The sequence below is a fragment of the Aethalodelphis obliquidens genome, unplaced genomic scaffold (genome assembly GCF_003676395.1).
Source record: "Aethalodelphis obliquidens isolate GAN/ISIS:26980383/991018 unplaced genomic scaffold, ASM367639v1 scaffold11, whole genome shotgun sequence".
Taxonomy (NCBI): domain Eukaryota; kingdom Metazoa; phylum Chordata; class Mammalia; order Artiodactyla; family Delphinidae; genus Aethalodelphis; species Aethalodelphis obliquidens.
The window spans coordinates 40,301,541-40,318,502 of NW_020837955.1; the positions used below are offsets into that span (position 1 = coordinate 40,301,541).

At 50.9% G+C, this 16,962-nt stretch overlaps 1 protein-coding gene across 2 annotated transcripts in view; it reads left to right on the forward strand.

Annotated features, from left to right (window-relative positions):
• Positions 1 to 866: 866 nt before the first annotated feature.
• DOCK1 (dedicator of cytokinesis 1) overlaps positions 867 to 16,962 on the forward strand; it is a 542,215-nt gene continuing 526,119 nt past the window's right edge. For both annotated transcript variants that reach the window (XM_027112936.1, XM_027112937.1), the window contains exon 1: positions 867 to 1,038. In XM_027112936.1, coding sequence (XP_026968737.1) covers positions 993 to 1,038 — 46 coding nt within the window. In that variant the 5' untranslated portion in view covers positions 867 to 992. The remainder of the gene's footprint in view (positions 1,039 to 16,962) is intronic.

Sequence of the window (16,962 nt, forward strand, 5' to 3'; positions counted from 1 at the left end):
ACACAACAGTCTGAGAACTCGTGCAGGGTGAAGAGCACGTTCCTAAGAGGCCAGTGTGTCTGCTCCAGGCCAGGCCTGGGGGTTCCTCTCCAGGCCAGCATCTCTTCCCCTCTTTCCCCACTTCACAGACCTTGAGTCCTACTCAGCTAGCAGAAGTTTCTGGGGGCCCAAGGAGGCTGAGGTCTCTGGGCCCCAGCGGGGCCTTGCCTACCTTTCCTTCTTGGCCTCTCGGGGTAAATGCACTCATTCCACACTCCAGCAAGAGGTCACCTCCCCGGTGAGCGCTCCCTGCCCAGGACTGCACCATCTCCTCCCACCAGCCTTGGGTGTCCCTGCTCAAGCACTAAGAGCCGACCCACCTCTTGTTATTCTGCTCATCACCTCCCCACCCCTGGCTTGGCTAGTGTGGTGCTCCTAGCGCACCCGGGCACTGGGTAGGTGCTCAGTTAATGGTTGTCAAATGAATGAATGAACCACGTGCTCTGGGAAGGCTCCTCCCAGGGAACCTGCGGGTTTGCTCAGCTCCAGGCCTCTCCCCCCAAGGCGGAAACTGAGTTGGGGACATCACATCACCGCGCGCCAGTCTAACCAGGGGCTGTTGCAAGCCACAAGCCTCACAAATTGCCAAGAATCCCCCTGCCCACCTGCCGGCCAGGGCGCACCCCTCTGAGAGGGGTGTATGAGATCCAGCCCCCGGGAGGGCTCCGTGGACAAGGGGGAGACGACGACCCTGCGGGGCTGCTCCTCGGGGGGTGGGGTCGTGGGCCACGGCCCCCCGCCCGCCGCCGTCCCGCCTCCCGCCGGCGCTCCCGGCCTTTCCCATCCGGCCCGCGACGCTCCGCCCGCCCCGCCCCACATGACACCGCCTCCGCCGCAAACTTTTTCCACCCCATCCTGTCGCGGCTCGAAAGGAATGGAAAATGGCGGCCTAGGCGCGGAGTTTCCTGGCGGAGCGGCGGCGGCGGCCTGGGCGCCGGGACGCGGGCGGCGGCATGACGCGCTGGGTGCCCACCAAGCGGGAGGAGAAATACGGCGTGGGTGAGCACCTCCCGCGCGCCGCGCTCCGGGCCGGCGGGGCGGGGCGGGGGCGCCCGGGAGCCTGTTGCCGGCGGCCCGGGCGGCGCGGGCGGGACGCGGAGGGGCCGCGGAGGCCGGGAACCCGCGTCCCCGCCCTGCCCGCCTGAGGGTCCGTCTGCGGGCACTGCCCACTCGGACCCCGGGCGCACGCTGTTCCCGCGCCCGCTCCGGAGCCCGCGCGAGCCGGGCCGGGGACACGCGGGGGTGGGGGGAGGCTTGTGTCACTTCCCGAGGGTGTCCCCTCCGACATCCAGCTCTCGGGCGGGCACCCAGGCGGCGGAGCCTTCCAGCCCCCGGGGCTGCCCCCGACGCCTCGACCCCAGCTGGGCCGGGCCGGGCCGGGAGGCCCCGGCGGCATTGTTCGGCCGCGCCTTTTTGCTTTTCGGATGAAGTTGTGCTCAGTGTCTGCGGCTCCGGGCGGACAGTTTCAAGTTGCAGCGGCCAGAGCGAAGAACTGTGCTCTCCCCCGGTGGGAGGTGGCGTGTGCGACCGGGGCTGGGCGATCGCGTCGCCTGCCGCTCGGTGGTCCTGCCCTGGACGGCGCGGGACCCTCGGAGACCAGCGGCCGAGCGCTCCGGGGTCCCCGGGGCCGGGAGCGGGTTGCGAAGGGCGGGACCTGTTTTGGCTCCGCTGTTCTTTGTCGCTTCCTGGGGGGAGTAGGGAGGGTCGGCCGCAAGTTTACGTTTCGGACCAAGTACACATTCCAGAGTCGGAGGCTCTCCTTAATGGCAAAGCAAGCAGCCCCCCAGGCCCCGTGCGCCCTGCCGCCCTCCTGGCGGGGGTTGGTAGCCTGGCCTGCGGAGGCCTGTGGGTGCTTGCCTTCTCTTAACTTGCGCACCGGAGGCTCTGTCTGGGCCCGCGGCTGGTCTCCCCCTCCGCACGGCTTCCCAGTTGGCTTCAGTCCCTCTTTCCTCCTGCTCCGCGATCCAGAGGCGTCCTTGACCACCTCTTCAGCCAGGCTGCACTCTGCCTGACTTGGAAGGCCTTTTGTAGCCTTGGCCTCCCCTCCGAAGCCAGGTGGTGCCCTCCTGGGGTTCCAGACCCTGCGGCCCGTCCCGCCCTCCCCTCCCGACCCTGAGCCTTTGCGGGGAGCAGCCCACTCCCGCTGCTGGTGTGGTTCGGCCCTCCCACTTTGGGGAAGCCTGGGCGGTTCTGGTCCCAGGGCTCTCTCTTTTCTTTCTGTGATGCTTCTGCTAGATGCCAGGGACGTAGAGTGGAGCTGGCCTGGACATTGGGACGGTTCTAGGTCCCCTCTGGGCCCGCAGGGGCTTGTTGCACAGGTGGCGCTACTTCAAAACCACCGTGGCTGAATCCCCTTCCCTCCCCTGTTTTAGAGATGCGGCCTCCGGGGCTCAGGCACATCTACAAAGGCCAGCAGCAGAGCTGGGCTTCCGAGTGCAGCTGAGTTTGTAAGCAGTGTCCTGTGCCCATTCAGGTGGTTTCAGCCCCGATAGAAAGGTCCTCATCGATCCACATTGGATGAGGGAGGTCTGGGTGTGGAGATTCCTGCTGGATCAACTTCGGGTGTGGGGTAGCATTGGGGGGGGGGGTCTGGGCTGCAGTGAGCCTGCTGGGATGCTGTGTGTGAGGGGAGGGCTGAGGGCAGGCCCTCAGGGAACGCAGTGCTTAGAGATGGAAGAGAAGCTGGAGCCCTGGGGAGAGGAGGGGGCCAGGTGGGGGCAGCAGAGCCCAGCACTCCTGCTCAGGACTTGCCCTCTCAGTCCTGTGTGGTGGGGACTGCTGTCCCTCCCACTTCTCAGAGGCAAAGGACAGACTAGCGCCACTAGTAAGTGCTCCATCCTGAAACTGAACCCTGGTGGTGGCTCTAGAGTTCATGGTCACCCCTCTGTGCTCACCAGGAGATGGGTGAGGGACCTCTCTTTAAGGTCGCTTTGATACCCTTGGCTCCCAGGGTGACCTGGATGGTGTCAGTGAGAACCCTGGAGGTGTCCATACCTGTGGAGTGACTTGTGTCTCATGAGCAAAGGGAACATTCACAAGTAGAGACCCACAAGCAGGGTCTCCCCACTGGGGAGGCAGCTGTGGGCACGAACGTGGTTGTGTCCTTCCCACGGTAAGTCACATGCCTTCCAGAAGCTTTGCTAGCACTCACAGCAGTGCCTTCTAACATCACACCTTTGGTTAATACTTTGGTTTTAGGAAAACTCCAAGTTGAAAAGTTTCCAGAGAAGAAGAGTATCCTGGAGGTTTTGGAACCAGTTCTGGGAAGGATGTGAGTGGCGGTCAGGCAGGGGAGATGGGAGGGGGTCGTCCTGCCTAGTTTCACCAGGTGGAGAGGACGAGACTGCACAACTCTTTCAGCGGCAGGAGGAACTTTAAATAACTGGACCCCCTGTCGGGGAGGGCGCGCAGGCGAAGAGCTCCTAGAGTTCCCGATTTGGGGCAGAGGAAGCCGAGGACGCTTGAGTCAGGCTGCCCTCGTGTCTGGGAGTTTGCCTGGGGAGGATCCCGCTGGTTCTCAGGGAGTGGGCTGGCTAGGAAGACGTAAGTGTTGGATGTAGGGATTCATTTCCACGAGTTTAATTCCTCTTTCTGCCGAAGGGAAAATTACTGGAAATCCCCTTTACCAACCACAGCGTTTTTTGGGGGGAGCCTCACAACAGGACTGTGTTTCCGTAGATGGGCCCTGGTGGGTCTGTGGGCGGCCAGGCTTCCACCCGGCCAGTGACTTGGCCCCTGAATGAATCACGAGGGGAGAGAAAATGGTAAAACTCCATCTCATTTGGAAACATGAATCACAGCTCATTGTTTGCAAGTACTTAGAATCTGTTAGAAGCATTGTTTGTAAATGAGACACTTCAGTTATTTATTTACTTTGTGGAATCGGGAAAGGAGTAAACAGCTGATCTGTTGCTTGCTCAGCAAAGGCAGGAAACCCTGGTGGCCCCCCCCTGCATTCATGGGGACCAGCCTGTTAATTTCTCCCCTTGGGCTTGAGTTTGGTGGGTCAGTTTTTACAGACCTGGCTTATTAACATGGACGTGAACTTTGACCTAGCTGTCACACTGAGGGGTTGGACCAGATGAACTTTCCCATCATCCCCCAACTAGGCAGAGTCAAAACGTCCCAACACCAGTAAAACTGTGTTCATGGGGCTCCTGTTCTTCAGATGAGGTGAAAAGATGCAGCCGTCACATCCGAGGCTGGCGTGCTCACGTCTCAGTGACGGCATGGAAGGCAGAATAACGGCCCCCCAAGTGTCCAGGATGCGTGAATGTGGTGTGTGACACGGCAGAAGGGACTTGGCAGATGAGATCATGGCTGTGAACCCTGAGGTGCAGAGCTGGTCCCGGGTTAGCCACGTGGGCCCCCAAAGCAGCGGACTTTTTCTGTTTGCTCGCACAAGAGAGATTTGGCAGAAGTGGAGTCAGAGCGATTTCGAGCCTGGGAGGGTTCCACGCCCGGATGCTGGCTGGAAGATGTCGAGGTCCACTTGCTACCAGGCAGAGGCCTCAGGGAGCTGAGGTTGGCCCCAGCTGACAGCCAGCAGGGAAATGGGGACCTCAATCCTGCAATTATAGCTGGATTTTGCCATCACCCCTGAATAAGCCTGGAAACATTCATCCTAGAGTATCCCGTGGAGCGCAGCCGGCCAGCACCTTTACTTTGAGACCCAGAGCCACTGGGTGTCTGACGTGGAGCACAGTAAGATAATGAATGCAGGTGGTTTTCCACTGCCAAGGGTGTGATGATTTGTTATGGCAGCAATAGAACAGGAATGGAGGTGGTGTGGAGAGCAGCTGGGCAAGACTACGGTTCTCTTTCCACCCTTTAGCTTTGCTAGAGGCAGATTGAACGAACACCAGTGACTTCAGCGTGCCCTTCACTCTCCACTCCAGGCAAACCTCAAAAAGGGGATGTGGGCACTGGCACCGAGACATCTTTAACTTCTGGCTCTTAATTGTTATGTGGCCCTTGAGCAAGTTATTTCTGCTTTCTTAGCCTCAGTTTCCTCATCTGGAAAGTGGACCCAAGCCTGCCTACTGCAAAGACCGGTGGGGATTCACTGAGATAATGTCCTCAGAGCGCAAAGCCCTGAGATCAGCGTTTGCGATAAGCCAGGTACGCCATGGAGCGGTGCTTTTAGTAATTTTTTATTTAATAAAGCGCAGTTTAGAAATGTAGTGACAAGTGATTTCCTGTTTGGATTTGACAGTCATGGTGGCTGGAGGGATGCTTCTCTTCCAAACTTGTTGTCTTAATGGTGTGTTTTGCCCCCATATTAGGGGGATGTGACATTTTGCTTGGTGTTAGGGATTGTGACGTGTGTATTCAGATTAGCCCTGCGCGATGATAATTGCTAGAAATGGTGTAATATCCAGTAAATTTGGGAGCGTGAGAGTTGCTGAGAGATGCTCTTCGTTGCCTGGAGTAGCAAGCAAGCTGCTACTTTGGGGGAAGAAAAATTTGATTTGCTTATAAGTAAATAGAAATGCAGACATTTTCATTCACTGGAGTTGCAGAAAAATGAAATTAAGGCACATTATAGTTCTACAAACCTGATTTTACTTTGGAAACACTATAAAAATTTTAAATTTATTGTAGTGCCAGTGTTGGCCCAGAATATCAGACGTCTTATCAGGATTGTCTTAGCGGGTGTGAATAGTTCTTTCTCTTGTTCTCTGTGACCTCTGAGGATGCAGGTGGTGCAGACACGGAGAAAGAAACAGGCAGTTGTGAGTCCTGTGCTGGGTACAGCTGAGGAGCCACAGTGCCCGAGGGCACCTGCCATCTCTCTGTCTCTCCTCTCTTTTTCTCTTTCTTCCCTTCTTCCTTCTTCCCTTCTTCCTTCTTCCCTTTCCCCCTTGTTCTTTCCTTCGTTCCCTCCTTACTCTCCCTTTTTTTCTTCATTAACTTTGGGTTTTCAGATAATTACAGACCCAACAGTTGTAAGAAACAGTACAGAGAGACCCTGTGTACCCACTACAATTTTTCCCCAAGGTTATATCTTGCAAAACTGCAACACACGGTATCAGAACCCGGATATTGACATTGAAGAAGATCCAGAGCATTTCCATCATCCCAAGGACCCCTCCTGCCCTTTTGTTGCCAAACCCACCTCCCTCTGCCCTTCCGCATCCTCCCTGGCAACCGTTAATCTGTTCTCCGTTTCTGTAATTTTGTAATTTCGAGAACGTTCCATGAATGGGATCTTGCGGTATGTAACCTTTTTGGATTGCCTTTTCTTGCTGGACATCATTCTCAGGAGAGTCATCACGTTGCTGTGTGTATCCATGGGTTGAAGGATGTCTGGGTTTTGGCTGTTACTAGTAAAGCTGCTGTGAGCATTGACGCACAGGTTTTTGTGTGAATGGAAGTCTTCATCTTCCGGGATAACTGCCTAGGAATGCAGTTGTTGAATGGAAAGGTAGTTTGGCTTTTTAAGAAACTCCCAAACTTTTCCCGAGCGGCTGTGCCATTTTATGTTCCCACCAGCCGTGTGTGTGTGTGTGTGTGTGTGTGTGTGTGTGTGCGCGCGCGTGTGTGTGTGTGTGTGTGTGTGTGTGTGAGAGAGAGAGAGAGAGAGAGTCAGTTTCTCCGCATCCTAGTCGACATTTGCTCTTGTCCCCTGCATCGGCAGGCGAACTCCCAGCCACTGCGCCACCAGGGAAGCCCTCATTAAAAACTTTACTCAGCCTTTATCCTGGCCTGTTTGCTGTTTACAGTTGCTGCTGCCTTTCCTCAAGAGTGTGATAGACAATTTATATGCCATCTTGCTGATTTTGTTTAACTTACATGGCTACTAGGTATACTTTTAGGTATACATGTAACTGTTGTGATTTCCGTCCTGAATTAGGGTTGCCTAGCTGCTGTAAACAAACAGCCCACCGTTTCGCTGGCTTCATACAATGAACGTTCCTTTTTCCTTCACGTCGCAGACCACGTGGCTGGTGGGGAGCGGGCCGGGAGCTCTGTTCCATCAGGTCATTCAGGGACCAGGGTGTCTTCTATCCTGTGGCTCTGCCCCCTGCCAGGATCTTGGGCTCCTTGCCTTTTAATTTGGGGGTGGGGGAAGAAAGAGATGAAGGCTAGTTCACAGGAGCTTTCTTCCCTGCCAGGGCTGGAGGTGGTACCATCCTTCTGGTCACATTCTTTTGTTTAGAGCTCCGTCCCTGGCCAGGTGTGGGACCCAGAAATGTAGTCTTGCTGTGTGCCCTGCAGGAGGCTGATGTGGGGCTCCTCTGAGTGTTTTCCATGGATCAGCAAGAGCTGTGATGGACCGGTTAGCAACATGGGCATTGAGCAAGGGGTTGTAAGATCTCATACCTTTTAGTCCCTGAGAATCCTTTGGCGGAACAGATGGCCAGACCCCTACAGAGATGTGAAGAGATGTGAATGGGGACAGATGCTGCCTTTTTCTTTGAGGTATATTCCACTACTTATGTCCCGTAGATTCTATGTCCGGTAAGTTCTTTGCTGTGTACTTAATCCGGACGGCTGTTGGGGTCAGGGGAGTGGACCGTTGAGCATAAGGAGAGCTCTCTAAATTGGTCATCTTCATATTTGTTGGCAGTTCCTATTCTCACCACCCTAAAATGTATGCAGCACCCCAGACCCCATTCCTGGGTCTGTTGAATTCTTTTGACCTCAGAAGATGGTTACTAAAGCCTGCTAGTGAGAACTGTGTCTGCTTCTAAGCGTTAGCCTTTGTTTCTTTGTTAGAATGGAGTCTTCATTTTCTTTTTTTTTTAATAATTGAAGTACAGTTGATTTACAATGTTGTGTTAGTTTCAGGTGTACAGCAAAGTGATTCAGTTTATATATATATATATATATATAATATATTTATAGAAATAAAGATGTATTCTTTTTCAGATTCTTTTCCATTATAGTTTATCACAAGGTGTTGAATATAGTTCCCTGTGCTATACAGTAGGTACTTGCTACTTATCTGTTACATATATAATAGTTTGAATCTGCTAATCCCAAGCTCCTAGTTTATCCACCCCCTGCCCCCTTTTCCCCTTTGGCAAACATAAGTTTGTTTTCTATGTCTGTGAGTCTGTTTCTGTTTTGTAAATAAGTTCATTTGTATCATTTTTTGGATTCCATATATAAGTGATAACATATTTGTCTTTCTCTGTCTGACTTATTTCACTTAGTATGATAATCTCTAGGTCCATCCACGTTGCTGCAAATGGCATTATTTCATTCTTTTTTATGGCTGAGGAGTATTCCATTGCATATATGTACCACCCCTTCTTTATCCGTTCATCTGTCGACGGATCTTTAGGTTGCTTCCATGTCTTGGCTATTGTGGATAGCGCTGCAATGAACGAACCTTCATTTTCTGAAATAGCGCTTGTCTTTATGACCAAGCAGGCACTGAAAAAGGCTGTAAGGGTAAATCAGTCAGAACTGCAGTAACTTCAAGTGATGTGCGGGGATTTGATGGCGTGGGATTTTAAAGAGCGCTGGACCAGGAGTCAGAAGGCCTGGAGTCCAGGCCTGGGTGCAGCACTTAGTGCCACCTTACTGACCTCCCCAACCTCAGGACCTGCACGGGGCCCTGGGAGAGTCCCAGAGCCTGTGCTCACCTCTCAGCTGCCCGCGAGGAGCTACAGGGATCACGTGTGCGGGAGAGCTTGCAGCCAGAAAAAGTACCGCTCGGATTCGCTTACTGTGTGGGTGTTAACTTCCTATAGAGAAAATACGCAATTTCCGGTGATGGTTTTCTTGACTTTTAACTGGAAGAGGGCAGTGTGGCCTCGTGAGCTTTCCTTTTCCTAAAGGTTGCTAATTTGTATTTTATTTGTTACAGACAAGTTGTCTGGTGATGGACTGGCATCGTGGGCAGATGAGCATTCTGAGTGAGCTGCTCACCTGGGCAGTTGAACCTGCGTGTAGGTAGAGAGGAGGAGTGATGGAGTGATGGCGTAATTGTGTCCCAGCTTCAGGGATGAGCACAGTGGTCCTCAACCGCAGGGAATTAGCCATAGAAGAAAATGGTGCCTTCAGACAACCCCTTCCTCCCTCCCTCCCTTGCCCCCCCCCACCTTCCTGTTTACTTGACAGCTTTGTTCCTAGACCTCGAGAATCCAGAGACACCCCATGTCTCATCTCCGCTGGATTTTTGCCATTCAGTGAATTACTCAGAACTCTGCGGCATTCGGAACTTTGGGGTTTGCAGGCATGTGGATCTGTTCGGTTCCTTTTTCACGTTCCGTTTGTCTTCTGAGAGTGTGTCCTCCATCCCAGCGCTCGAGGTCTCTGATCAGACTCCCGAGATGGTGGTGGCTGCCGCCTCCTCGGCAAAGGGCATCCTTGAAAACGCCCCTCCCGGCCTCCTTGGCCTCCTTTCCTACTGCACCCCTGTCCCACCGGCTGACTGGCTGGTCCCAGGTCACGGGCTGCAATTTCCTGCCTCAGCTCCATAGGATCTGTGCCACATCCGGCTCGTTCCCCCCTCCCGGCATTGCTGGGCTGCCGAGCCCTTCCGGAATCGACCGTCCCCTGTGTTGCCAACCTCGGGCTGCGGGACAGGGTTGTGTGAGGGCTGAGGCCCCAGGGAGAATGGTCCTCAGTCCCCAGGGCCTGGGAGTCTTGAGGGACAAGGGAGGGGAGTGGTGGAGAGAGCGTGGGGAGGGGGCAAGCGGGCCCCGGGGTCAGGGAGTCAGGATTGAGGAGACCAGAGGCCAGCCTCCCCCAGATCTCACAGCACTCTGGTTTCCCTTCTTAATTTCATCAGCCAGAGTCCCGTACAGATTTGGCTGATAGAGCGGTGGTGCCCAGCAAGGGGTCCGGAGCAGCTGGCCTGAATATGGGGGAGGGAACCTGTCTAAGGCTCAGTGCCTCGTCCCTCCAATATTCAGCGACATCCCTGCAAAGAAGGTACTTGGAGTGGAGGCTGCCCGGTCTAGGACCATAGTGCTGGGTCGGGATGCCCCTGGGGCTCTGAAGCCCGTCCGCCCCAGTTTACTCACTTGTCGACCATGGATGACAGTAGTTTCTGCCTCACAGAGTTGCTCAAGGGTTAAATGGGTGAATTCATGTAAAGCAGGTTTTCTCGACCTGTGTACTAGTGGCGTTCTGGGTTGGATGTATTTTGGTCTTGGGGGGCAGCCCTGGGTACTGCGGGGTACTTGGCAGCGTCCCTGACCTCCATCCACTAGATCCCACTAGCAATCCCCTCCCTTCAGCGGTGCCAACCCAAAATAGGTCCAGACATTGCCACCTGTCCCCCTGGGGGCCAGGTGGCTCCCACTGGTGTCAATGAAGTGCTGGGAGTCACCCCCAACTCCTAGTCAGCACTCTGTAGTTGTTTACTGTAGTATTGTGACTGTGTTGTTAGAAGCAAAGTCTTTGCCGCATATTTGGGAGGAAAAGTTAGAAACCTGCAGGACTTGTTTCCCGAAGGGTGTGCTTTGGGCCAGAGGGCTTGGAGGAGGAAGCCTAAGGGGGTTGGTGGAGGGGTTAGCGGGGCACCTGGGCTGTCTAAGGATGTTCAGGAGACAGCTCTGTTTCTTCTTTCCGAGAGACAAACAGCAGTTTTGAGGTCATGTCCTGGGAAAAATGCACAGATTACCAGGGGAATTATGGTCCATCCCTAACATTCTGTCTAAGAAGTATCATTCAGGCTGCCCACAGACCTTCATAAATACGGGAGGTCAGGCATTCGCTCTTGGAGTTTTATTTACTGGAATAAAGGCACTTATCAAGACTCCATTTCCCCCCCCCCCCAAATAATAACTTATTTTCTTGAACATAATTGGCTTAACCAGGGGCAAATAATCATTTAGCAGGAGGGAAATGTGATTATTTTTCTTCCAAATTGATGTGCTTCTATTAACTTCACAAGATTAATTTTCAAGTCCTTCTAACAACATCATGTGTGTTCTACTGCCCATTTTTCAAAGGCAAGAATGCGTTTTGGTCCTCCAGGCGCTGTGACCAGGCTGCCAAGTTTCTTCAGATGGTTCTTGGGGGGTATTGCTTTGAGGATCAGCCTGGAGAGGCCAGGGCGAGGGAGAGGTGGGGACGGGAACCCCTCCTGGGGACTCCCACGTATAACAGGGAAGAGAGCTTCCTTTGGTTGACCTCACTGACGTCTGGTGGTGTTTCCATACTGAAGTTCTGGCACATCCTCCCCTGTGTGTTCTGGCGGTGCCACAGTGCCTTTGTGCATGCTCTTCTGGCTGCCTGGAAATGCCCTTTGTTTATCTTCCATCTGTCAAGCTTTTCCAGGCTCAGCTCAACTTGTAAACCTTTCTTTCTTTTTTAATTTATTTTCTTGAAGTTGTTTTGTTTTGTTTTGGCCACACCACGAGGCGTGTGGGATTTTAGTTCCCTGACCAGGGATCGAACCCGTGCCCCCTGCAGTGGACCGCCAGCCAAGTCCCACAGTGTAGTTGATTTACAGTGTTGTGTTAATTTCTGCTGTACATCAAAGTGATTCAGTTATTCCTATATACATTCTTCTTCATATTCTTTTCCATTATAGTTTATCATAGGATATTGAATATAGTTCAGTATACCGTATACTGCTCTACAGTAGGACCTTGTTGTTTATCCATTCTATATATGATAATCCCGAACAGCCAGTCCATCCCTTCCCCACCTCCCCTCCCCCTTGGCAACCACAAGCCTGTTCTCTATGCCTGTGAGTCTGTTTCTGTTTTGTCAATAAGTTCATTTGCGTCATATTTTGGAGTCCACATGTAGGTGACATCATATGATACTGTCTTTCTCTATCTGACTTACTTCCCTTAATATGATAATCTCCATCTGTGTTGCTGCAAATGGCACTATTTCATTCCTTTTTACGGCTGAGTAGTATTCCATTGTATATACAGACCACATCTTCTTTATTCATTCGTCTGTCAGCGGACACTTAGGTTGTTTCCATGTCTTGGCTATTGTAAATCATGCTGCTGTGAACATTGGGGTGCATGGATCTTTTCGAGTTAGAATTTTCTTCGGATACATGCCCGGAAGTGGGATTGCTGGATCACATGGCAACTCTCTTTTCAGTTTTCTGAGGAATCGCCTCCATACTCTTTTCCATTTACATCCCCACCAACAGTGTAGGAAGTCAACTGGCCAGTCTTCCTTGATTCACCTGGGCTGCACGAGGGGCCCTTCTGCAGGCTGCTCTCTGCAGTTCCACAACATGCTTCTGTCTGTGGGCGCCGTTGGTGGACTCCTCCTTCATGTCCCCTGCTGAACAGAGAGCCCCTGGGGACAAGGGCTGAGTTGTGTTCCTTCCTCTGTTCCCTGCACCTGTGTGGTCCCTAGCACATCTTGTTGAGTGAAGGTGAAGGGACAGCTAGAGTTCATCTCTAGCGGCAAAGTATCAGGAGCTAATCTGAAAGCTGTGAGTGTGTGTATCTAGGTTATTACAAAATATTGAGTATAGTTCCCTGTGCCATGCAGTTGGTCCTTGTTGGTTCTCTATTTTATTTTTATTTAATTAGTTAATTCATTGATAAATTTATTTTGGCCGCCCTGCTCGGCATGCAGGATCTTAGTTCCCCAACCCAGGATCGAACCTGCACCCCCTGCAGTGGGAGCGTGGAGTCTTAACCACTGGACCGCCAGGGAAGTCCTGATTATATCTATGTTATATATAGTAATTGCTAGACTCTTAAAGCCAAAAGGGCAACATTGTCTTGGTTTTCTAATTGAAGGACCAGGGCTGTGAGGGTAGAGCTGGGCTGGGACCCTCTGTGGCAGGCCCCCTTAGAGCTTTAATGAACACAAGAGGCCTCGGAAGTGCTGGGAGTGGGGGAGGAGCAGGGAACCTTGAGGGAAAGGTTAAAACCAGTGATGCAACAGAAATCCAATTCTGTAGGATTCCTGCCTCTTCAACCGTGTGTTGCCTCCAGTTGAACAGAAGATAAAACCTCCATTTTACAGTTTTCACCTGACCAGTAGTTACCAGTGGGGACCACGTGTGGTCAAGGGCTCGAAAACATTTGCACAATTTCCCTCTTCGACCGCTGTGATTTACGGGCAGGCACTTAAAGGTGGGATTAACGTGGAATGAGCCTTCAGAGTGAAGAATCTAAGTGCCTGGGAATAAAGTAGTGGATAAAAGTGTTTCTTAAGGACAGAGTTTTAATAATCATGACATAAATAGTATAGCAGTAGTTACTTACATTTTTGAAGTCGATATTTTATTCACCTAACAAAGTCTGCCTCTTACCTGCAAATACGTGCAGCGGCTTTGCAAACGTACTTTAAATGTGTCAGCCTACAACAAGTTTTGGACCAGCTTATAAAATTTTCATTGGGCTTCCCGCCTTTGTCACTGACTTAATAATGATTCCTCTCGTGGCTGGCATTGCATCACAGCTGGAAGAAATGGAATGGTGCTGTTGAATCTTGTTTTCATTTTTTTATGAACACTTCTTGTTTCATACAGCCCACCTTGCTGGGCAGTGGGCCATCTGCCCTCAGCTTATGCTCTAAAATACTTTTAATTATGTGCGTGCGCACACAACCACACACACACACACACACACACACACAAAGCTGGCTGAAATCCTGGCATTACCTGGTCCAGCTTCTCCACTTTACTCTTCTTCTTACCTTTTCTTACCACTCAGGGGATTCATGGGTACATTTCTGAACATAAACACGTGGCAGAGTATGTGTGTCATAGCTGCACCCATATGGACAACCGAAAACCTCGAAGGGCAGGAGAGACCAAACGAAGTGATGTTATTAGAAAACCTTTCAGGGACCCTTCTAGAGCAGGGATGCTTCCAATTTCTTCCTTTTCTGAGATGACAAGTGGAGGGAATACCCAAAAGTTCAAGTAGAGATGACTTTTTTTTTAATTGAAGTATAGTTGATTTAAAATGTTGTGTTAGTTTCAGGTGTACAGCACAGTGATTTAGTTTATATATATATAATATATAAAGTATATATATATAATATATATAAATATATATATAGAATATATATGGGACTTCCCTGGTGGCGCAGTGGTTAAGAATCCTCCTGCCAGTGCAGGGGACACGGGTTCGAGCCCTGGTCCGGGAAGATCCCACATGCCGTGGAACAACTAAGCCTGTGCGCCACAACTACTGAGCCTGCGCTCTAGAGCCCGCGAGTCACAACTACTGAGCCTGCATTCCTGGAGCCCGTGCTCCGCAACAAGGGAAGCCACCGTGATGAGAAGCCTGTGCGCCGCAATGAAGAGTAGCCCCTGCTTGCTGCAACTAGAGAAAACCCACATGCAGCAATGAAGACCCAAGGCAACGAAAAATAAATAAGTAAATAAAATTGATTCTTTTTTTTTTTTGAATCACTTGGCTTTTCTTTTTTTTTAAATTTATTTTATTTTTGGCTGTGTTGTGTCTTCGTTGCTGCACACGGGCTTTTCTCTGGATGCGGTGAGCAGGGGCTACTCTTCATTGTGGTGCACAGGCTTCTCATTGCGGTGACTTCTCTTGTTGCAGAGCACGGGCTCTAGCTGCGCAGGCTTCAGTAGTTGTGGCTCGCGGGCTCTAGAGCACAGGCTCAGTAGTTGTGGCGCACGGGCTTAGTTGCACCGCGGCATGTGGGATCTTCCCAGCCCAGGGCTCGAACCCGTGTCTCCTGCATTGGCGGGCGGATTCTTAACCACTGCGCCACCAGGGAAGCCTAATAAAATTGATTCTTAAAAAACAAAAGAGTATATAAAAGAATATATTTATTCTTTTTCAGATTCTTTTCCATTATAGGTTATTACAAGATATTGAGTATAGTTCCCTGTGCTATACAGTAGGTCCTTATCATTTATTTTATATGTAGTATCGTGTATCTGTTAATTCCAAATTCCTAATTTATCCCCCCCCACCCCCCACCCCCCGCCTCCCACACACTACCCCTTAGTACAGATCAGTCTTAACAATGGAATGAGATTTTCTTAAACTGCCACTTCTGGTGATTGAAACGAGCGCCATCTTTATCACAGAAGTCGCGGAGAGCCCAGGAGCTGGAGGGGATGGCTGACCTTGCTCTGGAGTACCGGCCTTATCAGAGGAGCTGTCCCGTGACATCAGCGGGGAGCTCCGTGACTGGAATCAATACTGTGGCAGTTTAATTAGTTATTTAATTAATCAGTCTATCTGTTTATTCATTTAGTTATTTTTCAAGCTTTATTAAGATATAGCTGACGTGCAGCGCTGTATAAGTTTCAGGTGTACAGCGTAATGATCTGACTTACAGACATCATGAAATGATTATCACAGTAAGTTTAGTGAACACCCGACATGTCGTATAGATACAACATTAAAGAAAATAAAAAAGAATTTCCTGGTGATGAGAACTCTTAGGAGTTACTCTCAGCCACTTTCAGGTATCACATACAACAGTGCGAATTATATTCCCCACGTTGTACATTCCATCCCTGGTACTTATTTATCTTATAGCTGGAAGTCTGTACCTTTTGACCGCCTTCCTCCAATCCCCCTCCTGCACCCCTCCACCTCTGTGGCAATTTTAAGTCAAAGGTTAAAAAGTCATTGGTGACCAGTGGCAGCCCTGGGAGCGTGAAGGCCTTCCGAGGATTGGGGGCCTGGCCAGTGCTGATGTGACTGCCCTGTGTCTGACCAGGCTGGGCGCCCTCTGGGGGAGCCGTCAGGGAGGCGTGTGCCTGTAGCTGTTAGAATCCTACCACGCAGGACTAGGAAAATGGAAAACCTCCCAGAGGGGCTCTCTCTTGGCAGGGATGTGATGTGGGGTGTGTCTGGGGTGTGTGTGTGTGTGTGTGTGTGTGTTCTTCCATCCCCGAAATCGAGCCCATGGGGGAGGCACTTGGCATGTATTCAGACCCCCGGATTCCTGTTTGAGTTTGGGCTGGTTACTTAACCTCTCTGAGCCTCAGTTTGCACATCTGTAAAGTGGGGATAATAATAGTACCCCACTTCCGATGATTGTGGAGAGGAGTGACAGGCTAAGTGTCAAATGCTTAGCACCCGCTAATCACTTAGTACTTGGGAACACCATCCTCAGCACCACATAAGTCTGAAAATGGACCCCTGGTGACAAAGCCACCTCTGTTTAGTATACTTTAGTCTTCTGTTTAAAAAAAAAAAAAAAGAAAAGATTAAAGATTACAGAGCTATTAAGTAGAAGCATCGGATTTCCACGTATATTACTTGATGTTTGTTCTCGGTTCTAAACTATTTGCAAGCTTCAGTCTGAATTTAGATATCCAGGAAAAGTAGACAAAAGAAAAAAAATTAAACTTTGGAAAACAACATTTTCACAAAAGTATTTGCATATATTTACATATTAACTTGAGGAAAACACAGTTCCTGATACTTGCAGTATCCTGCTTGGATCCTTTAATCCACATTCTAGGATGGAAGGTGGAGGATGTTGTGGGTTAAATTGTGTCCCCCCCCCCAACCCCTATTGCCTCAGACCGTGATTTTATTTGGAAATAGGGTAGTTGGAGATACAATTATCTTATTAGGTAAGATGAGGTCATCCTGGATTAGAGTTGGCCTTTTATTCAAGATGACTGGTCCTTAGAAGAAGAGGGAGACCCGGGAGAGACGACGTGAGGACAGAGGCAGAAATTGGAGTTGAGCTGCCAGTAGCCAAGGGGCACCACGGAACGCCTGGGGCTACCGGGAGCTAGAGGCTGCAAGGGAGCACCCTCCCATCAAGGCTTCGGAGGGGAGCACAGGCCTCCCCATTCCTTGATTTTGGACTCTTGCACTCCAAAACAGTGAAAGAATAAATTTCTATTGTCATAAGCCACGAGGTTTGCAGTATTTTGTTATAGTGGCCCTAATACAGAGGATTAGGGCAGAGATGCATTTGAGAAACAGGTGAAAGGGAGTTTCTGGTCTCCATTCAGTGAGGAAGCTGATGGTCAGAGACCTTGTGTCCCGGTATATTTTGCATCATCTTTTTAGAATATTG